The following is a 24380-nucleotide window of genomic DNA, read 5'->3' on the forward strand; positions in this document are numbered from 1 at the left end:
CCGCGACACACACTGAGCCCCGCGTCACACACTGAGCCCCGTGTCCTGAGCCCCGCGTCACACACTGAGCCCCGCGTCACACACTGAGCCCCGTGTCCTGAGCCCCGCGTCACACACTGAGCCCCGCGTCACACACTGAGCCCCGCGTCACACACTGAGCCCCGCGTCACACACTGAGCACCGTGTCCTGAGCCCCGCGTCACACACTGAGCCCCGTGTCCTGAGCCCCGCGTCACACACTGAGCCCCGCGTCACACACTGAGCCCCGTGTCCTGAGCCCCGCGTCACACACTGAGCCCCGCGTCACACACTGAGCCCCGCGTCACACACTGAGCCCCGCGTCACACACTGAGCCCCGCGTCACACACTGAGCCCCGTGTCCTGAGCCCCGCGTCACACACTGAGCCCCGCGTCGCACACTGAGCCCCGTGTCACACACTGAGCACCGTGTCGCACACTGAGCCCCGTGTCACACACTGAGCCCCGTGTCACACACTGAGCCCCGCGTCACACACTGAGCACCGCGTCACACACTGAGCCCCGTGTCACACACTGAGCCCCGCGTCACACACTGAGCCCCGTGTCACACACTGAGCCCCGTGTCACACACTGAGCCCCGTGTCACACACTGAGCCCCGTGTCACACACTGAGCACCGTGTCCTGAGCCCCGCGTCACACACTGAGCCCCGTGTCCTGAGCCCCGCGTCACACACTGAGCCCCGCGTCACACACTGAGCCCCGTGTCCTGAGCCCCGCGTCACACACTGAGCCCCGCGTCACACACTGAGCCCCGCGTCACACACTGAGCCCCGCGTCACACACTGAGCCCCGCGTCACACACTGAGCCCCGTGTCCTGAGCCCCGCGTCACACACTGAGCCCCGCGTCGCACACTGAGCCCCGTGTCGCACACTGAGCACCGTGTCGCACACTGAGCCCCGTGTCACACACTGAGACCCGTGTCACACACTGAGCCCCGCGTCACACACTGAGCCCCGCGTCACACACTGAGCCCCGTGTCACACACTGAGACCCGCGTCACACACTGAGACCCGCGTCACACACTGAGCCCCGCGTCACACACTGAGCCCCGCGTCACACACTGAGCCCCGCGTCACACACTGAGCCCCGTGTCACACACTGAGCCCCGCGTCACACACTGAGCCCCGCGTCACACACTGAGCCCCGCGTCACACACTGAGCCCCGTGTCACACACTGAGCCCCGCGTCACACACTGAGCCCCGCGTCACACACTGAGCCCCGTGTCACACACTGAGCCCCGCGTCACACACTGAGCCCCGTGTCACACACTGAGCCCCGTGTCACACACTGAGCCCCGTGTCACACACTGAGCCCCGTGTCACACACTGAGCCCCGTGTCACACACTGAGCCCCGCGTCACACACTGAGCCCCGCGACACACACTGAGCCCCGTGTCACACACTGAGCCCCGTGTCACACACTGAGCCCCGTGTCACACACTGAGCCCCGCGTCACACACTGAGCCCCGCGTCACACACTGAGCCCCGTGTCACACACTGAGCCCCGTGTCACACACTGAGCCCCGTGTCACACACTGAGCCCCGTGTCACACACTGAGCCCCGTGTCACACACTGAGCACCGTGTCACACACTGAGCCCCGTGTCACACACTGAGCCCCGTGTCACACACTGAGCCCCGTGTCACACACTGAGCCCCGTGTCACACACTGAGCCCCGTGTCACACACTGAGCTCCGTGCCCTGAGCCCCGTGTCCTGAGCCCCGTGTCCTGAGCACCGTGTCACACACTGAGCTGCCATACTCACAATCTGCAGTTTGATGGTTTTACCATCCAATTCTATCGTTCGGATCTTAAAGTCCACTCCGATGGTGCTGATATAACTCTCTGTGTAGGTGTCATCCTGGAATAGAGACAACAACATTGACACACACTGCAGCACCACACACTCACACGAACAAATAGTGTACCTAACCCCGTGCTGTACCTGTCCTGGGAGTGTTTGATGGGGACAGTGTAGAGGGAGCTTTACTCTGTATCTAACCCCGTGCTGTACCTGTCCTGGGAGTGTTTGATGGGGGACAGTGTAGAGGGAGCTTTACTCTGTATCTAACCCCGTGCCGTACCTGTCTTGGGAGTGTTTGATGGGGACAGTGTAGAGGGAGCTTTACTCTGTATCTAACCCCGTGCCGTACCTGTCTTGGGAGTGTTTGATGGGGACAGTGTAGAGGGAGCTTTACTCTGTATCTAACCCCGTGCTGCACCTGTCCTGGGAGTGTTTGATGGGGGACAGTGTAGAGGGAGCTTTACTCTGTATCTAACCCCGTGCCGTACCTGTCTTGGGAGTGTTTGATGGGGGACAGTGTAGAGGGAGCTTTACTCTGTATCTAACCCCGTGCTGCACCTGTCCTGGGAGTGTTTGATGGGGGACAGTGTAGAGGGAGCTTTACTCTGTATCTAACCCCGTGCCGTACCTGTCCTGGGAGTGTTTGATGGGGACAGTGTAGAGGGAGCTTTACTCTGTATCTAACCCCGTGCTGTACCTGTCCTGGGAGTGTTTGATGGGGGACAGTGTAGAGGGAGCTTTACTCTGTATCTATCCCCGTGCTGTACCTGTCCTGGGAGTGTTTGATGGGGGACAGTGTAGAGGGAGCTTTACTCTGTATCTCACCCCGTGCTGCACCTGTCCTGGGAGTGTTTGATGGGGGACAGTGTAGAGGGAGCTTTACTCTGTATCTAACCCCGTGCTGTACCTGTCCTGGGAGTGTTTGATGGGGGACAGTGTAGAGGGTGCTTTACTCTGTATCTAACCCCGTGCTGTACCTGTCCTGGGAGAGTGGCACTCCGCACTATCAGTGAGCAGGATGGGGGAATGTGTACTTACCGCAAATCGGAGAAGGAGACAGGACTTGCCAACCCCAGAATCTCCGATCAGCAGCAATTTGAAGAGATAGTCACTGCAATCAAACACAGGAGGAGCTGGTAAAAGGTAAGGCAGAGTTCAGCAATTTCAGAGCAGGTGTAACCCACTCCCTCACTCCTCCCACCCTCTGTTGCTGTGTTACCCCGTGTGTGTACAGTTCCTGACTGAGGATAATCACACATCCTCTTAGCTCTGCGTCACTGAGTACGTATCCCACCGACACACACCGAGCGAATCATCCTTCACCTCCCCAAGGGCCTTCACAGGGCCGTCACTCAGACAGAACCTGACCCCCCAGCCACGTTCGGAGATGTTAGGGACAGGCGACCAAAAGCTCGCACAAAGAGGTCGGATTTAAGGAGCGGGTGGACGAGAGGGAGAGGGGGGCACGAGGGTGGGGAGAGAGAGAGAGAAAACGAGAGGGGAAGAGGACCTTTCCTGAATCATCACTCAAACCAGCCTCCCATCCATTGGCTCTGTCTACACTTCCCGCTGCCTTGGGGAAAAGCAGCCAGCATAATCAAGGACCCCACGCACCCCCCGGACATTCTCTCTTCCACCTTCTTCCAATCGGGGAAAAAAGATACAAAAGTCTGAGGTCACGTACCGACCGACTCAAGAACAGCTTCTTCCCTGCTGCTGTCAGACTTTTGAATGGACCTACCTCGCATTAAGTTGATCTTTCTCGACACCCTCGCTGTGACTGTAACACTACATTCTACACTCTCTCCTTTCCTTCTCTATGAACGGTATGCTTTGTCTGTATAGCGCGCAAGAAACAATACTTTTCACTGTATGTTAATACATGTGACAATAATAAATCAAATCAAATCAAAAAGTTTGGAGGATTACAACTCATGCGTCCTTATCTGAGGAAGGATGTCCTTGCTATAGAGGGAGCACAGCGAAGGTTTACCCGGCTGATTCCTGGGATGGCAGGTCTGTCATATGAGGAGAGACTAAGTCGGTTAGGATTATATTCACTGGAGTTTAGAAGAGTGAGAGGGGATCTCATAGAAACTTATAAAATTCTAACAGGGTTAGACAGGGTAGATTCAGAAAGAATGTTCCCAATGGTGGGGGCAGTCCAGAACTAGGGGGTCAGAGTTTGAGGATAAGGGGTAAACCTTTTAGGACTGAGGTGAGGAGAAATTTCTTCACCCAGAGGGTGGTGGAATTCACTCCCACAGAAAGTAGTTGAGGCCAAAACGTTGTGAGATTTCAGGAAGAAATTAGATATCACTCTTGGGGCTAAAGGGATCGAGGGAGGAAGGGGGGAATCAGGATATTGAATTTGATGATCAGCCATGATCAGAATGAATGGGGGAGCAGGCTCGAAGGGCCGAATGGCCTCCTCCTGCTTCTATGTTTTATCTGTGTGGCCAGCATACAGGCCAGCAGGACCAGGGTCTGGGTCAGTCTTTGCTCCTGTTAGTGTTCCCTGTACTTTGTCGCCAGTAATTGGGATTGTTTGAGCTTCTCTCTCACCTCTGTTCTTTGATTTTCAATAATTCCCGGGAGGATTCGAGTACCATTTCCTGTTACACAGGCCACGGATCTGTGTCTGAGATATATACAGACACGCTCGCACGCACACAGACTCGCACACACAGGCAGATGCAGGTACACACATGGACACGCACACGGGAACGCACATGGGTAGACAAATGCAGACACTCATGCGTAAAGACTGGCAATTCCACACTCACACAGACACGCACTCAAATAAACAGATACAAGCACGCACGCACACACAGACGCAGGCACGCACGCACACACACACACAGACACAGGCACGCGCGCACACACACACACAGACACAGGCACGCACGCACACACACATACAGACACAGGCACGCACGCACACACACACACACACACACAGGCACAGGCACGCGCGCACACACACACAGACACACGCGCGCACACACACACACAGACACAGGCACGCGCGCACACACACACACAGGCACAGGCACGCGCGCACACACACACACAGGCACGCACGCACACACACAGACACAGGCACGCACACACACATACAGACACAGGCACGCGCGCACACACACACACAGGCACGCGCGCACACACACACACAGACACAGGCACGCACACACACACACACAGACACAGGCACGCACACACACACACACACACACACACACACACACACACACACACACACACACACACACACACACACACACACACACACACACACACACACACACACACACACACACACACACACACACACACACACACACACACACACACACACACACACACACACACACACACACACGCGCGCACACACACACACAGACACGCGCGCACACACACACAGACGCAGGCACGCGCGCACACACACACAGACACAGGCACGCGCGCACACACACACACAGGCACGCGCGCACACACACACACAGGCACGCACGCACACACACACACACAGACACAGGCACGCACGCACACACACACACACACACAGGCACGCGCGCACACACACACACAGACGCAGGCACGCGCGCACACACACACACAGACGCAGGCACGCGCGCACACACACACAGACACAGGCACGCGCGCACACACAGACACGCGCGCACACACACACACACAGACACAGGCACGCGCGCACACACACAGACACGCGCGCACACACACACACAGACACGCGCGCACACACACACAGACACGCGCGCACACACACACACAGGCACGCGCGCACACACACACAGGCACGCGCGCACACACACACAGGCACGCGCGCACACACACACACAGACACGCGCGCACAGACACGCGCGCACAGACACGCGCGCACACACACACAGACACAGGCACGCGCGCACACACACACACACAGACACAGGCACGCGCGCACACACACACACAGACACAGGCACGCGCGCACACACACACAGACACAGGCACGCGCGCAAACACACACACAGACACGCGCACACACACACAGACACAGGCACACACACACACACACAGACACAGGCACGCGCGCACACACACACACAGACACGCGCGCACACACACACACAGACGCAGGCACGCGCGCAAACATCTTGTTCTTCTCTGACAGTCTCTCAGGGTCAAGAGGGATTTGCTTCCGCTCCGGGGAGCTGGGTTCCGCGATGGCTGAGTAGTCCAATCCTAGAGCGGCAGATTCTGGCGCCGGTTTGGCGAGGGGGGGGTGTCTGACGAGGGGGGGGGTGTGTTTGACGAGGGGGGGGGGGTGTGTTTGACGGGGGGGGGGGTGTCTGACGAGGGGGGGGGTGTCTGACGAGGGGGGGGGGGGTGTGTTTGACGGGGGGGGGTGTCTGACGAGGGGTAGGGGTGTCTGACGAGGGGGGGGGTGTCTGACGAGGGGGGGGGGGTGTCTGACGAGGGTGGGGGGTGTCTGACGAGGGGGGGGGTGTTTGACGAGGGGGGGTGTTTGACGAGGGGGGGTGTTTGACGAGGGGGGGGGTGTTTGACGAGGGGGGGGTGTTTGACGAGGGGGGGGGTGTTTGACGAGGGGGGGGTGTTTGACGAGGGGGGGGTGTTTGACGAGGGGGGGGGTGTTTGACGAGGGGGTGTGTTTGACGAGGGGGAGGGGTGTTTGACGAGGGGGCTGTTTGACGAGGGGGGTGTCTGACGAGGGGGGTGTCTGACGAGGGGGGTGTCTGACGAGGGGGGGGTGTCTGACGAGGGGGGCTGTCTGACGAGGGGGGGGCTGTCTGACGAGGGGGGGGTGTCTGACGAGGGGGGGGTGTCTGACGAGGGCGGGGTGTCTGACGAGGGCGGGGTGTCTGACGAGGGGGGGGTGTTTGACGAGGGGGGGTGTCTGACGAGGGGGGGGGGTCTGACGAGGGGGGGGGTGTCTGACGAGGGGGGGGTGTCTGACGAGGGGGGGGTGTCTGACGAGGGGGGGGTGTCTGACGAGGGGGGGGTGTCTGACGAGGGGGGGGTGTCTGACGAGGGGGGGGTGTCTGACGAGGGGGGGGTGTCTGACGAGGGGGGGGTGTCTGACGAGGGGGGGTGTCTGACGAGGGGGGGGGTGTCTGACGAGGGGGGGGGTGTCTGACGAGGGGGGGGGTGTCTGACGAGGGGGGGGGTGTCTGACGAGGGGGGGGGGTGTCTGACGAGGGGGGGGGTGTCTGACGAGGGGGGGGGGGTGTCTGACGAGGGGGGGGGGTGTCTGACGAGTGGGGGGGGGTCTGACGAGGGGGGGGGGTGTCTGACGAGGGGGGGGGTGTCTGACGAGGGGGGGGGTGTCTGACGAGGGGGGGGGTGTCTGACGAGGGGGGGGGTGTCTGACGAGGGGGGGGGTGTCTGACGAGGGGGGGGGTGTCTGACGAGGGGGGGGGTGTCTGACGAGGGGGGGGGTGTCTGACGAGGGGGGGGGGTGTCTGACGAGGGGGGGGGTGTCTGACGAGGGGGGGGGTGTCTGACGAGGGGGGGGGTGTCTGACGAGGGGGGGGGTGTCTGACGAGGGGGGGGGTGTCTGACGAGGGGGGGGGTGTCTGACGAGGGGGGGGTGTCTGACGAGGGGGGGGGTGTCTGACGAGGGGGGGGGTGTCTGACGAGGGGGGGGGTGTCTGACGAGGGGGGGGGTGTCTGACGAGGGGGGGGGTGTCTGACGAGGGGGGGGGTGTCTGACGAGGGGGGGGGTGTCTGACGAGGGGGGGGGTGTCTGACGAGGGGGGGGGTGTCTGACGAGGGGGGGGGTGTCTGACGAGGGGGGGGGTGTCTGACGAGGGGGGGGGGTGTCTGACGAGGGGCGGGGTGTCTGACGAGGGGGGGGGTTTCTGACGAGGGGGGGGGGGTGTCTGACGAGGGGGGGGGGTGTCTGACGAGGGGGGGGGTGTCTGACGAGGGGGGGGGTGTCTGACGAGGGGGGGGGTGTCTGACGAGGGGGGGGGTGTCTGACGAGGGGGGGGGGTGTCTGACGAGGGGGGGGGGTGTCTGACGAGGGGGGGGTGTCTGACGAGGGGGGGGGTGTCTGACGAGGGGGGTGTGTCTGACGAGGGGGGGGGTTTGACGAGGGGGGGGTTTGACGAGGGGGGGGGGGGTGTCTGACGAGGGGGGGGTGTCTGACGAGGGGGGGGGTGTCTGACGAGGGGGGGGTGTCTGACGAGGGGGGGGGTGTCTGACGAGGGGGGGGGTGTCTGACGAGGGGGGTGTCTGGGCCATCTGGATCCTGCGCTCTCTTTCCGCTGTTCATGTCTGGCCTCCACGTGCGCCGCCCGGTGACGCTCAAGGTGACTGCCGCCTTCGCGGAAGCTTCTTCTGCAGTGTGTGCGTTCTGGGGAAGCCGTTCCCTCGTGTCGATGGGGACGCTGCGTTTATTACGGGAGTTTCCTTCTCACGTTTCCTCTGCCCTCCTCGTGATCGCGCGTCACTGCGGCGCTCGGGGTACGACACTTGTTCCTGGTGTCCTGTGTCGGACAATGTGGCCTACCCATCACAGCTGGTGGAGCCTGCCCAGTGCCTCGATGCTGGGGATATCGGCCTGCGAGAGGACGCTCGCACTGGTACGCCTATCCCCCCTGTGGATTTGCAGGATTTTGCGGAGGGAACATTGCTGATATCTCCCCAGGGATTGGAGACTGTACATTGTCCATGATGTGGAGATGCCGGCGTTGGACTGGGGTAAGCACAGTAAGAAGTCTCACAACACCAGGTTAAAGTCCAGCAGGTTGATCTGGAGTCACGAGCTTTCGGAGCGCTGTTCCTTCATCAGGTGAGTGCTGAAGGAGCGGCGCTCCGAAAGCTCGTGATTCCAAATCAACCTGTTGGACTTTAACCTGGTGTTGTGAGGTTTCCTACTGTACATTGTCCATGTTTCTGAAGCATTCAGGAGGGCTAGGATCAAGGCTGTTCTGTACACCGTGAGTTTGATGCTGGATTTGAAGCCCAGGATTCAGAGTCATAAAGGTTTACTGAATGGAAACAGGCCATTCAGCCCAACTTGTCCATGCCGCCCTTTTTTTTTAAACCCCTAAGCTCGTCCCAATTGCCCGCGTTTGGCCCATATCCCTCTATACCCATCGTACCCATGTAACTGTCTAAATGCTTTTTAAAAGGCAAAATTGTCCCCGCCTCTACTACTACCTCTGACAGCTCGTTCCAGACACTCACCACCCTGTGTGTGGAAAAATTGCCCCCTCTGGACCCTTTTGTATCTCTCCCCTCTCACCTTAAACCTATGTCCTCTAGTTTTAGACTCCCCTACCTTTGGGAAAAGATATTGACTATCTCGCTCATCTGTGCCCCTCATTATTTTATAGACCTCTATAAGATCACCCCTCAGCCTCCTACACTCCAGAGAAAAGAGTCCCAGTCTATCCAGCCTCTCCTTATAACTCAAACCATCAAGTCTCGGTAACATCCTAGTAAATCTTTTCTGCACTCTTTCTAGTTTAATAATATCCTTTCTATAATAGGGTGACCAGAATTGCACACAGTATTCCAAGTGTGGCCTTACCAATGTCTTGTACAACTTCAACAAGACGTCCCAACTCCTGTATTCAATGTTCTGACCGATGAAACCAAGCGTGCCGAATGCCTTCTTCACCACTCTGTCCACCTGTGACTCCACTTTCAAGGAGCTATGAACCTGTACCCCGAGATCTCTTTGTTCTGTAGCTCTCCCCAACGCCTGACCATTAACTGAGTAAGTTCTGCCCTGGTTCAATCTACCAAAATGCATCACCTCGCATTTATCTAAATCAAACTCCATCTGCCATTCGTCAGCCCACTGGCCCAATTGATCAAGATCCCGTTGCAATCGAAGATAACTTTCTTCACTGTGCAACACATTTCGAGCACTCCGTTTTTCACGTGTCTGAAGGCTGTCCTGACGCACTGGAGCCGATGCTGGATTTCATTGTCAATATCCGCCCTCTCCGAGAGGAGGCTCCCAACATATAGGGAATGATCCGCCTTGTCCTGGGAATGATCCGCCTTGTCCTGGGAATGATCCGCCTTGTCCTGGGAATGATCCGCCTTGTCCTGGGAATGATCCGCCTTGTCCTGGGAATGATCCGCCTTGTCCTGGGAATGATCCGCCTTGTCCTGGGATTCAACGTGGCTCCTGATTTGATTTATTGTCACATGTATTGGGATAGAGTGAAAAGTATTGTTTCTTGCGCGCTTTACAGACAAAGCATACCGTTCATAGAGAAGGAAAGGAGAGGGTGCAGAATGTAGTGTTACAGTCATAGCTAGGGCGTAGAGAAAGATCAACTTAATGCGAGGCAGGTCCATTCAAAAGTCTGACAGCAGCAGGGAAGAAGCTGTTCTTGAGTCGGTTGGGACGCGACCTCAGGCTTTTGTATCTTTTTCCCGACGGAAGAAGGTGGAAGAGAGAATGTCCGGGGTGCGTGGGGGTCCTTGATTATGCTGGCTGCTTTTCCCCGAGGCAGCGGGAAGTGTAGACAGAGTCAATGGATGGGAGGCTGGGTTTGCGTGATGGATTGGGCTACATTCACGACCTTTTGTAGTTCCTTACGGTCTTGGGCAGAGCAGGAGCCCATACCAAGCTGTGATACGACCAGAAAGAATGCTTTCTATGGTGCATCTGTAAAAGTTGGTGAGAGTCGTAGCTGACATGCCGAATTTCCTTAGCCTTCTGAGAAAGTAGAGGTGTTGGTGGTCAGGGTGGGCAGTTTTGTGTGGCAGGAGTGGGCTAGTACAGAACCTTTGATTCCCGGGTGTTTAGTCTGAGGCCCATTCTCTCAAAGGCTCAGTCAACGTGTCAAGGGTGGTTGGCAGCCTGCCCTCTGCCTGTGCACACACACGGGCATCATCTGTGTACTGCAGCTCCATGACAGAGGTTGGGATGGTCTTGGTTCTGGCCTGGAGGCATCGGGGGAGTTGAATAGTTTCCCGCTTGTCCCCTAGGTTAGCTCCACAGTGATGTGGTGGAGTGTTGCTGCGTGGAAGACGGATAAGAGAGTTGTTGCGATGACGCAGCCCTGATTGACCCCAGTTTGCACACACATCGGGTCTGCGGTGGTTCCGCCGGTCAGGATCACACGTCATCGTGGAGCGGGTGGAGAATGGGGACAGATTTCTGCGGGCAGCCGAATTTGAGGAGAATGTTCCCCAATCCCTCCTGGCTGACAGAGTCGAAGATCTTGGCGAGATCGAAGGCGGCTGTGCGCAGAGGTTGATGCTGCTCCCTGCACTGTCCCTGGGATTTACCGCCTGCTGAAGATTATGTCCATTCTGTCTCTTGATGGGCGGAAGCCGCACTGAGACTCAGGGACTCTTCAGCCACTGGGAGGTGGTGGTCGAGGAGGATTCCCGCGATGAAATTTCCCGTGGCAGAGAGCAGGGAAATCCCTCTGACTTTTCCGCAGTCGGACATGTTTCTTTCTTGAAGATGGTTACAATGCAAGCATCTCCGAGATCTCCTGACGCACTTACACACAGGTGCACACACACAGGAACACACACACACAGATAGATACAAGCACAGACAGACGCAAGCGCACATACACAGACTCATACACAGACATACACTCACACAAACACACGCACTCACACAGACAGATGCAGGCAAACACACACACACTCTCACGCACACCCTCACACAGACGCACAACCTCTCAGTTACAAGCACACGCTCTCATGCACATCGTCACACACTTACAAGCGCGCACACACACAGACTCAGGCAGATACAAGTACACCCAGACTCTCACGTACAGACATAAACACACATATAGACACTCAGACAGATACAAGCACACACATGCAGATCCTCATGTACAGACAAGCGCGCACACATGCGATGCTGAGGCAATGTGTGCTAGACAGGCTGATTGACTGCAGGGAGCATCACAGGCCAGCCCGAACCTGTCTGTGCCGGGCTGCTTGGTGGGGAAGTCTCTACTCATCAATCGAACAGGAAGATCCCAGCTTTCCTGCACCAGACGCAGACAGGGCAGCGGTTTCAAGACTGGGGGGAGAATGGTGGCGACAACTAGAATTGGGCTCGCGGTCCCAGGGCGGGGAGAGGGAAGGTGGGTAACAGAGGGAAGGACATCAGACATGATTCCTGCCTGTACACACCTACGGTGCTGTTAGGGAGGTAGCTCCAGGATTGTGATTGGACATCAGTCAGTCTTCGTGTGGTGTAGGTACACCCACAGTGCTGTTAGGGATGGAGTTCCGGGATTCTGATTGGACATCAGTCAGTCCCCGTGTGGTGTAGGTACACCCACAGTGCTGTTAGGGAGGGAGTTCCGGGATTTTGACCCCAGCCACAGTGAAGGAACGGCCGATATATTTCCAAGTCGGGATGGTGAGTGGCTCGGAGGGGGAACTTGCAGGTGGGGGTGTTCCCCATGTGTCTGCTGTCCCCCCTTGTCCTTCTAGATGGTAGAGGTGGTGGGTTTGGAAGGTGCTGTGGAAGGAGCCTTGGTGAGTCGCTGCGGTGCGCCTTGTAGACGGTTCACACGGCTGTCACTGTGCGTCGGGGGTGGAGGGAGTGAGTGTTTGTGGTTAGCGTGCCGATCGAGCTGGGCTGTTCGATCTTTGACATCCTTCCCTATGTCTGATGCTCACACTTGGCCTCTCAGACTTGCCAGTAATTATTTTGGAACAGCAACAAACCACAAACAAAGAAGCAAGGAAAAATGTTTCCATCATCACAGAGTCACGGCAATGTGGCACAGAACATCTTCATGGCACGAGGGTACCTCCCACCCCGGTCGATGGTGGGATGAGGAATTTAACAATCAGATATCCCACCGCTGCCATAGACAGTATCTAACACCAAAAGGGAGCGCCGCACTGTGGTAGGGTCAGTGCTGAGGGAGTGCCGCACTGTGGGAGGGTCAGTGCTGAGGGAGCGCCGCACTGTGGGAGGGTCAGTGCTGAGGGAGCGCCGCACTGTGGGAGGGTCAGTGCTGAGGGAGCGCCGCACTGTGGGAGGGTCAGTGCTGAGGGAGCGCCGCACTGTGGGAGGGTCAGTGCTGAGGGAGCGCCGCACTGTGGGAGGGTCAGTGCTGAGGGAGCGCCGCACTGTGGGAGGATCAGTACTGTGGGAGGGTCAGTACTGTGGGAGGGTCAGTGCTGAGGGAGCGCCGCACTGTGGGAGGGTCAGTGCTGAGGGAGCGCCGCACTGTGGGAGGATCAGTACTGTGGGAGGGTCAGTACTGTGGGAGGGTCAGTGCTGAGGGAGCGCCGCACTGTGGGAGGGTCAGTGCTGAGGGAGCACCGCACTGTGGGAGGGTCAGTGCTGAGGAAGCGCCGCACTGTGGGAGGGTCAGTGCTGAGGGAGCGCCGCACTGTGGGAGGGTCAGTGCTGAGGGAGTGCCGCACTGTGGGAGGGTCAGTGCCGAGGGAGCGCCGCACTGTGGGAGGGTCAGTGCTGAGGGAGCGCCGCACTGTGGGAGGGTCAGTGCTGAGGGAGCGCCGCACTGTGGGAGGGTCAGCGCTGAGGGAGCGCCGCACTGTGGGAGGGTCAGTGCTGAGGGAGCGCCGCACTGTGGGAGGGTCAGTGCTGAGGGAGCGCCGCACTGTGGGAGGGTCAGTGCTGAGGGAGCGCCGCACTGTGGGAGGGTCAGTGCTGAGGGAGCGCCGCACTGTGGGAGGGTCAGCGCTGAGGGAGCGCCGCACTGTGGGAGGGTCAGCGCTGAGGGAGCGCCGCACTGTGGGAGGGTCAGTGCTGAGGGAGCGCCGCACTGTGGGAGGGTCAGTGCTGAGGGAGCGCCGCACTGTGGGAGGGTCAGTGCTGAGGGAGTGCCGCACTGTGGGAGGGTCGGTGCTGAGGGAGCGCCGCACTGTGGGTCAGTGCTGAGGGAGCGCCGCACTGTGGGTCAGTGCTGAGGGAGTGCCGCACTGTGGGAGGGTCAGTGCTGAGGGAGTGCCGCACTGTGGGTCAGTGCTGAGGGAGCGCCGCACTGTGGGAGGGTCAGTGCTGAGGGAGCGCCGCACTGTGGGAGGGTCAGTGCTGAGGGAGCGCCGCACTGTGGGAGGGTCAGTGCTGAGGGAGCGCCGCACTGTGGGAGGGTCAGTGCTGAGGGAGCGCCGCACTGTGGGAGGGTCAGTGCTGAGGGAGCACCGCACTGTGGGAGGGTCAGTGCTGAGGGAGCGCCGCACTGTGGGAGGGTCAGTGCTGAGGGAGTGCCGCACTGTGGGTCAGTGCTGAGGGAGCGCCGCACTGTGGGAGGGTCAGTGCTGAGGGAGCGCCGCACTGTGGGAGGGTCAGTGCTGAGGGAGCGCCGCACTGTGGGAGGGTCAGTGCTGAGGGAGCGCCGCACTGTGGGAGGGTCAGTGCTGAGGGAGCGCCGCACTGTGGGAGGGTCAGTGCTGAGGGAGCGCCGCACTGTGGGAGGGTCAGTGCTGAGGGAGCGCCGCACTGTGGGAGGGTCAGTTCTGAGGGAGCGCCGCACTGTGGGAGGGTCAGTGCTGAGGGAGCGCCGCACTGTGGGAGGGTCAGTGCTGAGGGAGCGCCGCACTGTGCGAGGGTCAGTGCTGAGGGGGTGCCGCACTGTCAGAGGGTCAGTGCTGAGGGAGGGCTGCACTGTGGGAGGGTCAGTACTGAGGGAGCGCCGCACTGTGGGAGGGTCGGTGCTGAGGGAGCGCCGCACTGTGGGAGGGTCAGTGCTGAGGGAGCGCCGCACTGTGGGAGCGCCGCACTGTGGGAGGGTCAGTGCTGAGGGAGCACCGCACTGTGGGAGGGTCAGTGCTGAGGGAGCGCCGCACTGTGGGAGGGTCAGTGCTGAGGGGGTGCCGCACTGTCAGAGGGTCAGTGCTGAGGGAGCGCCGCACTGTGGGAGGGTCAGTGCTGAGGGAGCGCCGCACTGTGGGAGGGTCAGTGCTGAGGGAGCACCGCACTGTGGGAGGGTCAGTGCTGAGGGAGCGCCGCACTGTGGGAGGGTCAGTGCTGAGGGGGTGCCGCACTGTCAGAGGGTCAGTGCTGAGGGAGCGCCGCACTGTGGGAGGGTCAGTGCTGAGGGGGTGCCGCACTGTCAGAGGGTCAGTGCTGAGGGAGCGCCGCACTGTGGGAGGGGGTTTGCAGTGGGTGACTGGGGGGTCAGAGGGGGTCATTCAGGGTCAGTGGGGTTCATGTGGGGGGTCATCAGGGGCTGCCTGGGGTCAACGGGGGGTCATTAGGGGTCAGAGCGAGGGGCTAATAGGAGGGTCACTGGGGAGGGTCGCAGGAGTCACTGAGGGGTCAGAGGGGGTCAGGGAGGGGGCGGGGCTTCCCCCTGACCCCGAGACCTCCCCTTTAATGGGTTTGGGGTCGGAGGACAATAATCCCGAGGCGCCGCGCCCCCCCCGCCCGGGCCACACTCACTATTCCGGATTCATGGCGATCCCGAGCCGCCTCCCGGGCTCTCGCTCCCTCTCGGACCGGCACAAAGATGATTCCGGACGGTTATTTTTCGGGGGACAGAGAGAAAAAAAATCCCCAAAATGGCGGCGCCGCCCGCCGGAAGTGACGCGGGGTCGAGCTGGCCGAGCTGCTCTGTGCGCAGGCGCGGTTCTTTGATCTCGGTGCGCAGGGGTAGTTCAGCGCCCTCGTTGCGCAGACGCAGTGCTGTGCTCTCAGTGCGCAGGCGCGGGTACCGGGCTCTCAGTGCGCAGGCGCAGTTCAGGGCTCTCAGTGCGCAGTCGCGGTTCAGGGCTCTCAGTGCCCAGGCGTGGGACTCGGGCTCTCCGTGCGCAGGCGCGGGGCCCGGTCGCTTACGGCGCATGCGCAGCGCATCGCCGCCGGCGCGGGGCCCGCCGGGAGCTGTAGTCCAGCTGGGCTGAGGGAACAGAGAGGTCACAGGTCACAGAGAGAGAGAAAGTGGTCAATTCCTGGACAGAGGGACAGAGTCCATCAGGTGGCCGAGCAAAGCCAGCGTCATCCCCAAGATCCCCGTCCCACACTGAGGGTGATCCATAAACCCTGATACCGCGCCTTGACCCCAGCACAATATCCAACATGGTGGCAGCGTTCGTTACGGTGCAGAGGAGGCCATTCGGGCCATCGTCTCTGCACCTGCAATGAGATTTAATTTGATTTATTATTGTCACATGTATTGGGAGACAGTGAAAAGTATTGTTTCTTGCGCGCTATACAGACAAAGCATACCGTTCATAGAGAAGGAAAGGAGAGGGTGCAGAATGTAGTGTTACAGTCATAGCTAGGGTGTAGAGAAAGATCAACTTAATGTGAGGGAGGTCCATTCAAAAGTCTGACAGCAGCAGGGAAGAAGCTGTTCTTGATAAAAGCAAATTACTGCGGACGCTGGAATCTGAAACCAAAAGGGAAAACGCTGGAAAATCTCAGCGGGTCTGGCAGCATCTGTGAGGAGAGAAAAGATCTGACGTTTCGAGTCCAGATGACCCTTTCTCAAAGCTTTGACAAAGCGTCATCTGGACTCGAAACGTCAGATCTTTTCTCTCCTCACAGATGCTGCCAGACCCGCTGAGATTTTCCAGCGGTTTCTCTCAAGAAGCTGTTCTTGAGTCGGTTGGTACGTGACCTCAGACTTTTGTATCTTTTCCCCGACGGAAGAAGGTGGAAGAGAGAATGTCCGGGGTGTGTGAGGTCCTTGATTATGCTGGCTGCTTTTCCCGAAGCAGCGGGAAGTGTAGACAGAGTCAATGGATGGGAGGCTGGTTTGCGTGATGGATTGGGCTACATTCATGACCTTTTGTAGTTCCTTGCGGTCTTGGGCAGAGCAGGAGCCCATACCAAGCTGTGATACAACCAGAAAGAATGCTTTCTATGGGGCATCTGGTGAGAGTCGTAGCGGACGTGCCAAATTTCCTTAGTCTTCTGAGAAAGTAGAGGCGTTGGTGGGGCTTTCTTAACTATAGTGTCGAGTGGTGTTCCTCAGGGAAGTGCTGGGACCTTTGCTGTTTGTAATATATAGAAATGATTTGCAGGAAAATGTACCTGGTTTGATTAGTAAGTTTGCGGACGACACAAAGGTTGGTGGATTTGCGGATAGCGATGAGGACCATCAGAGGATACAGCAGGATATAGATCAGTTGGTGACTTGGGCGGAGAGATGGCAGATGGAGTTTAATCCGGACAAATGTGAGGTAATGCATTTTGGAAGGTCTAATACAGATAGGAAATATACAGTAAATGGCAGAACCCTTAAGAGTATTGATAGGCAGAGGGATCTGGGTGTACAGGTACCCAGGTCACTGAAAGTGGCAACGCAGGTGGAGAAGGTAGTCAAGAAGGCATACGGCATGCTTGCCTTCATCGGCCGGGGCACTGAGTTTAAAAATTGGCAAATCATGTTGCCGCTTTATAGAACCTTAGTTAGGCCGCACTTGGAATATAGTGTTCAATTCTGGTTGCCACACCACCAGAAGGATGTGGAGGCTTTGGAGAGGGTACAGAAGAGATTTACCAGGATGTTGCCAGGTCTGGAGGGTATTAGCTATATGGAGAGGTTGGAGAAACTTGGTTTGTTCTCACTGGAATGACGGAGGTTGAGGGGCGACCTGATAGAAGTCTACAAGATTATGAGGGGCATGGACAGAGTGGATAGTCAGAAGCTTTTTCCCAAGGTGGAAGAGTCAATTACTAGGGAGCAGAGGTTTAAGGTGCGAGGGGCAAGGTTTAAAGGAGGTGTACGAGGCAAGTTTTAACACAGAGGGTGGTGGAACTCGCTGCTGGGGGAGGTAGTGGTAGTGGATACGATAGTGACTTTTAAGGGGCATCTTGACAAATACATGAACAGGATGGGAATAGAGGGATACGGTCCCCGGGAGGGGAGGGGGTTTTAGTTCAGTCGGGCAGCATGGTCGGTGCAGGCTTGGAGGGCCGAAGGGCCTGTTCCTGTGCTGGAATTTTCTTTGTTCTTTGTTCTTTGGCTATTCTGCTGAGGGTTAAGCATGCTGGGATTTTTGGTCAACTTACAATTAAAACCAGATGCAGGTCGTAAAGTTACCTTGAGTCAGGGATCTGGTCTGGGAACTGTGCTCTGAAACTTCCTGCGTTGACTAAATAAGGGAGGTTGTGGCCTCGAATTTTATTGCCATTATGTGTGGGACATGCCATCTGAAGTAAGCATAATGGCGTCGCTCACAAGTAATTTCATTGGATGTTCGAGCCATGTGATCAGTTTCTGGTCACACAATTGGCTGGAGAATCTTCTGGAAGCAAGTGAAGAATTTGTAAATAAAAGACATGTGCAGTCCTTTGATTGCCAACGGCAACGAGATTAACCCTCGTAAGAAGTGTGCCCTGAAGGATTCTTCAGAGAGAAGATAGATTCTACCTTGGGGAAGTCTCTTGGCCAAGATTTTCCTAAACCCGGTAGTATCCATTTTCAATTAAATAATTAATGTTAATCATAGAATCCCTACAGTGCAGAAGGAGGCCATTCGGCCCATCGAGTCTACACCGAGCACACTCCCATCCAGGCCCTATCCCCATAACCCCATGCATTTACCCTAGCTAGTCCCCCTGACACTCGTGGCAATTTAGCATGGCCAATTCACCTAACCCGCACATCTTTGGACTGTGGGAGGAAACCGGAGCACCCGGAGGAAACCCACGCAGACACGGGGAGAATGTGCAGACTCCGCACAGACAGTGACCCAAGCTGGGAATCAAACCTGGGTCCCTGGCAACTGTGATGCTAGTCATGATGTGGAGATGCCGGCGTTGGACTGGGGTAAACACAGTAAGAGTTTTAACAACAAAGTCCAACAGGTTTATTTGGAAGCAAATGCCATTAGCTTTCGGAGCGCTGCTCCTGCGTCAGATGGAATGGATATCTATCCACTCCATCTGACGAAGGAGCAGCGCTCCGAAAGCTAATGGCATTTGCTACCAAATAAACCTGTTGGACTTTAACCTGGTGTTGTTAAAACTCTAACTGTGATGCAGCAGTGCTAACCACTGTGCCGCCCATGCAACTGTTGCAACTGTTTAAGTTTGAGTTGGTACCTAGAATCATAGAATCCCTGCAAGTGCAGAAGGAGGCCATTCGGTCCATCGAGTCTGCACCGAAAATAATCCCACCCAGATCCTATCCCTGTAATCCCACGTATTTACCCTACCAATCCCTCTCATGTACAAATGGGGAGAACGTACACACTCCACACAGACAGTGACCCAAGGCCAGGAATCGAACCCCGGTCCCTGGCGCTGTGAGGCAGCAATGCTAAGCCACTGTGCCACCCTTAAAGTGTTAATTAAGAAATAAAATGTTGGATTAATTATGAGTCAACTCGTGTTCTTGTTTGTTTCCGGATACTGGAATGCTTGGAAGGCGTTTAGATTAATAGCTGAGTAGTGGAAGGAAATGATAGCTGGGGCACATTCTCCACAGCCTGATTTACAACCATATGTGTCACAGGATCTTGAATTAACTGTTCAAGGTGGGCGTCTTGGGGAAATCTGAGTGATCATTCCTCCTAGTCTGCGTGGAAGAATTCTTGAACAATTGGACATCCTGGCATCGTCCGGATGAAGGAATTAGCACCTCATTATTTTTGGTGGCCGGGTCTGGATGCTGAGATCGAAGGAAAAGTGGGACAGTGTCAATCCTGTGCACGAATAAGGAATACACCACCCTTCACACCCTTGGGAGTGACCTAAAATGCCATGGCAACGATTGCATGTCGAATTTACTGGTCCATTTGAGGGTTACATGTTCTTCATTATAATTGATGCGCACTCGAAGTGGCCAGAAGTTATCATGAGATCTGCTACAAACCATTGAAAAACTTGATGAAATATTTTGCAATCTGTGGTAAACCGGGACAGGTCGATTGTGATCCAGTTTGCTTCACAGGAATTTGAGGATTATCTCAAAGTGAACTGTATTCGGTATACAAAGAACAAAGAAAATTACAGCACAGGAACAGGCCCTTCGGCCCTCCAAGCCTGCACCGACTATGCTGCCCGACTAAACTAAAACCCCCTACCCTTCCGGGGACCGTATCCCTCTATTCCCATCCTATTCATGTATTTGTCAAGACGCCCCTTAAAAGTCACTACAGTATCCGCTACCTCCCCCGGCAACGGGTTCCAGGCACCCATTACTCTCTGTGTAAAAAATCTGCCTCGTACATCTCCTTTAAACCTTGCCCCTCGCACCTTAAACCTGTGCCCCCGAGTAATTGACTCTTCCACCCTGGGGAAAAAGCTTCTGACTATCCACTCTGTCCATGCCCCTCATAATCTTGTAGACTTCTATCAGGTCGCCCCCCCTCAACCTCCGTCGCTCCAGTGAGAACAAACCAAGTTTCTCCAACCTCTCCTCATAGCTAATACCCTCCAGACCAGGCAACATCCTGGTAAATCTTTTCTGTACCCTCTCCAAAGCCTCCACGTCCTTCTGGTAAAATCCGCACCTTATTATCCGTCAACCTATGGATGAGCTGAAAGATTTGTACAATCCTTCAAACATTATTTTAAAAGCTTCCAAAGAGCAAGGTTCACGATCACGTCGTATGAATATACTTTTGGCATCTTATAGAAACACTACTCAAGGAATTACCCAAGGTTCACTTGCAATACTCTTAAAGAGAAAGTTAAGAACTATGTTTTTGTCATTATAGAACATAGAACATAGAACAGTACAGCACAGAACAGGCCCTTCGACCCACGATGTTGTGCCGAGCTTTATCTGAAACCAAGATCAAGCTATCCCACTCCCTATCATCCTGGTGTGCTCCATGTGCCTATCCAATAACCGCTTAAACTAATTAACTATTATCTCCAGAACTTTCAGAGAAAGAGCGTCAACAATAATCTCAAGTTGCTGGATGAGACGTGAGGGCAAAACAACGCTCACTTCAACAAGGAGATCGAGTGTTAGCGTGTGATTTTGCCACGAGTGAGAAATGGGCACCGGCTATAATTAGAGCAAAAAACAGATCCAATTTCTTACACGGTTTAAACCGAGGATGAGCTAGTTTGGCGACACTAATTGCTGTCATCCCAAAAAGATTTCTCAGAATCACCTCCAGAAGAACCAACTTCTTTAATCCCTGGTCTTGTGAATACTACAGAAGGCTTAGTTGAATCTGAAACCAAAAGGGAAAATGCTGGAAAATCTCAGCGGGTCTGGGCAGCATCTGTAAGAACATAGAACAGTACAGCACAGAACAGGCCCTTCGGCCCACGATGTTGTGCCGAGCTTTATCTGAAACCAAGATCAAGCTATCCCACTCCCTATCATCCTGGTGTGCTCCATGTGCCTATCCAATAACCGCTTAAATGTTCCTAAAGTGTCTGACTCCACTATCACTGCAGGCAGTCCATTCCACACCCCAACCACTCTCTGCGTAAAGAACCTACCTCTGATATCCTTCCTGTATCTCCCACCACGAACCCTATAGTTATGCCCCCTTGTAATAGCTCCATCCACCCGAGGAAATAGTCTTTGAACGTTCACTCTATCTATCCCCTTCATCATTTTATAAACCTCTATTAAGTCTCCCCTCAGCCTCCTCCGCTCCAGAGAGAACAGCCCTAGCTCCCTCAACCTTTCCTCATAAGACCTACCCTCCAAACCAGGCAGCATCCTGGTAAATCTCCTCTGCACTCTTTCCAGCGCTTCCACATCCTTCTTATAGTGAGGAGAGAAAAGAGCTGACGTTTCCAGTCCAGATGACCCTTTGTCAAAGGCAGAGACAGTGGGAGGTATTTATACTGCAGGGGGAGGGAATGAAAGATAGCCACAGAAACCAGGGGAAAAGGCGGCTAATGGCAGCCCACAGAGAGAATAAAGAGTGTGAATGGCCAAACGGCAGAGCGGCTGAAATCAGAGGGTGAGCTGTGACAGATGGAGATGTCGGGGGGGACAGGAATGGATGGGGCAGAGGTAAAATGTAGAAAAGGGGAAGCGGGGGGGGGAGAAAAGGTAAGGGAAGGGGGGTGAAGTAGGGGGAAAGAGTAGTGGGGGGGGAAGAAAAAATGAAGAAAGACCGTAAAGGAATAAAAGGTAGGGAACAGTTAAAAATTAAATAGAATGAAAACAAAGGAGTGGATGTGGGGGAGAGCGAATCATCTGGAGTTGTTGAATTCGATGTTGAGAGCGGAAGGCTGTTAAGTGCCCCGCTGGAAGATGAGATGCTGCTCCTCTGAGTTGCCTAATCATAGAATCAGAGAGGTTTACAGCATGGAAACAGGCCCTTCGGCCCAACTTGTCCAGGCTGACCCTTTTTTAAACCCCGAAGCTAGTCCCAATTGCCCACGTTTGGTCCATATCCCTCTACACCCATCGTACCCATGTAACTGTCTAAATGCTTTTTGAAAGACAAAATTGTACCCGCCTCTACTACTGCCTCTGGCAGCTCGTTCCAGACACTCACCACCCTCTGTGTGAACAAACTGCCTCTCTGGACTGATTCTGTCTTTGCCACAATGCAGAGTGAGAATGGTGCAGAATTAATTCCAAGACAAGAATTGTCTCCTGAAGTTCCAAATCATCCTTCTAGTGTCCAGAATGTTGTACACAACCAAAGAGGATTAGACATCCTCCTAATCAACTTTCTTATTGGCTGTGTATAATGAGCAATGATGCATCGCACTGTGTTTTGATCCTATGTAATAATCTGTTGTCATGACCACAGAAGTAAAGGGGGAGAGGGACGTTACATATTTAACTAGTTGCATGATTGCTTTAAGAGCTGATCGCTGATCACATGATTTGATGGTGACATCATTAGGGTGTTGCGACAGGCTATAGTTTTACTTGCAGTTTGTACTCTGTACGGGCAGCAGCTCCTCAACAAACCTTGTCGTTGTTAGTTTGAATCGACGCGTGCAGACCACATCTTTATCTTTTTGTGTAAAACCCACAACCCCAAACATAGTTAGGACATTACAGTTACTTGCTGCAGGATTCCCAGCCTCTGACCTGCTCTGGGAGCCACAGTATTTATATGGCTGGGTCCAGCTCAGTTTCTGGTCAATACTAACCCCCAGGATGTTGATAGTGGGGGATTCAGTGATGGTAACCCCCAGGATGTTGATAGTGGGGGATTCAGTGATGGTAACCCCCAGGATGTTGATAGTGGGGGATTCAGTGATGGTAACCCCCAGGGTGTTGATAGTGGGGGAGATTCAGTGATGGTAACCCCCAGGATGTTGATAGTGGGGTATTCAGTGATGGTAACTCCCAGGATGTTGATAGTGGGGGAGATTCAGTGATGGTAACCCCCAGGATGGTGATAGTGGGGTGGATTCAGTGATGGTAACCCCCAGGATGTTGATAGTGGGGGATTCAGTGATGGTAACCCCCAGGATGTTGATAGTGGGGGAGATTCAGTGATGGTAACACCATTTAATGTCAAGGGGAGATGGTTAGATCCTCTCTATTGCCTGGCATTTGTGTGGCATGAATGTTACTTACCACTTGTCAGCCCAAGCCTGGATATTGTCCAGGTCTTGCTGCCTTTGAACATGGACTGTTTCAGTATCTGAGGAGTTGCGAATGGTGCTGAACATTGTGCAATCATCAGCGAACATCCCCACTTCTGACCTTATGATGGAGGGAAGGTTATTGATGAAGCAGCAGAAGATTGTTGGGTCTGGGACACTCACCCTGAGGGACTCCTGCAGAGATGTCCTGGAGCTGAGATGACTGACCCTCCACAACCATCTTCCTATGTGCCAGCTATGACTCCAACCAGCGGAGAGTTTGCCCCCGACACAAACCTCCTTGCTTTCGTACTCTGTGCTGCTATTAGTAAAGCACAGGATACAATATGCGCTATTAACGGCTCTCTCCATCTGTCCTGCTACCTTCAATAATCTATGTACATATCCACCCAGCTCCCTCTGCTCCTGCACTCCTTCAAGAATTTTATTCCTTATTTTATATTGTTCCTCCATGTTCTTCCAGGTAAAATGCATCACCTCACGTTTCTCCGTGTTGAACTTAATCTGCCACCTATCTGCTCACTCCACCAACTTGCCAATGCCCTTCTGAAGTTCTAACCAGTCATCCACAAACTTGGAAACTGTCCCCCGCATACCAAGATCAAGATCATTAATATATCTCGGGTAAAACAAGGGTTCCAACACCGACCCCAGGGGAACACCTCTACAAACCTTCCCCCAGCCTGAAATATATTTATTGACCATTATAGACCATTGACGGCACGGTGGCGCAGTGGGTTAGCACTGCTGCCTCACAGCGCCAGGGACCCGGATTCTATTCCCAGGCTTGGGTCACTGTCTGTGTGGAGTCTGCACGTTCTCCCCGTGTCTGCATGGGTTTCCTCCGGGTGCTCCGGTTTCCTCCCACAGTCCGAGAGACGTGCTGGTTAGGGTGCATTGGCCGTGCTAAATTCTCCCTCCGTGTACCTGAACAGGCGCCGGAGTGTGGCGACTAGGGGATTTTCACAGTAATCTCATTGCAGTGTTAATGTAAGCCTACTTGTGATACTAATTTTAAAGAAACTTGAAACTTCTCTGCTTCTGATTATTCAGTCAATTTTGTATCCACATTACTACTGTCCCTA

The 24380-nt window shown here is 55.3% G+C and overlaps 1 protein-coding gene across 1 annotated transcript in view; it reads right to left on the reverse strand.

Moving 5' to 3' along the window:
• The window catches only part of LOC144490076 (ras-related protein Rab-1B), a 29911-nt gene extending 14524 nt beyond the window's left edge, over positions 1 to 15387 (reverse strand). Inside the window, exons 1-3 of the mRNA XM_078207884.1 lie at positions 15238 to 15387; positions 2886 to 2958; positions 1809 to 1904 (exon numbers count right to left, since the gene is read on the reverse strand). Coding sequence (XP_078064010.1) covers positions 1809 to 1904; positions 2886 to 2958; positions 15238 to 15251 — 183 coding nt within the window. The 5' untranslated portion in view covers positions 15252 to 15387. The remainder of the gene's footprint in view (positions 1 to 1808; positions 1905 to 2885; positions 2959 to 15237) is intronic.
• Between the last annotated feature and the right edge of the window lie 8993 nt (positions 15388 to 24380).

The sequence above is a fragment of the Mustelus asterias genome, unplaced genomic scaffold (genome assembly GCF_964213995.1).
Source record: "Mustelus asterias unplaced genomic scaffold, sMusAst1.hap1.1 HAP1_SCAFFOLD_2849, whole genome shotgun sequence".
Taxonomy (NCBI): Eukaryota; Metazoa; Chordata; class Chondrichthyes; order Carcharhiniformes; family Triakidae; genus Mustelus; species Mustelus asterias.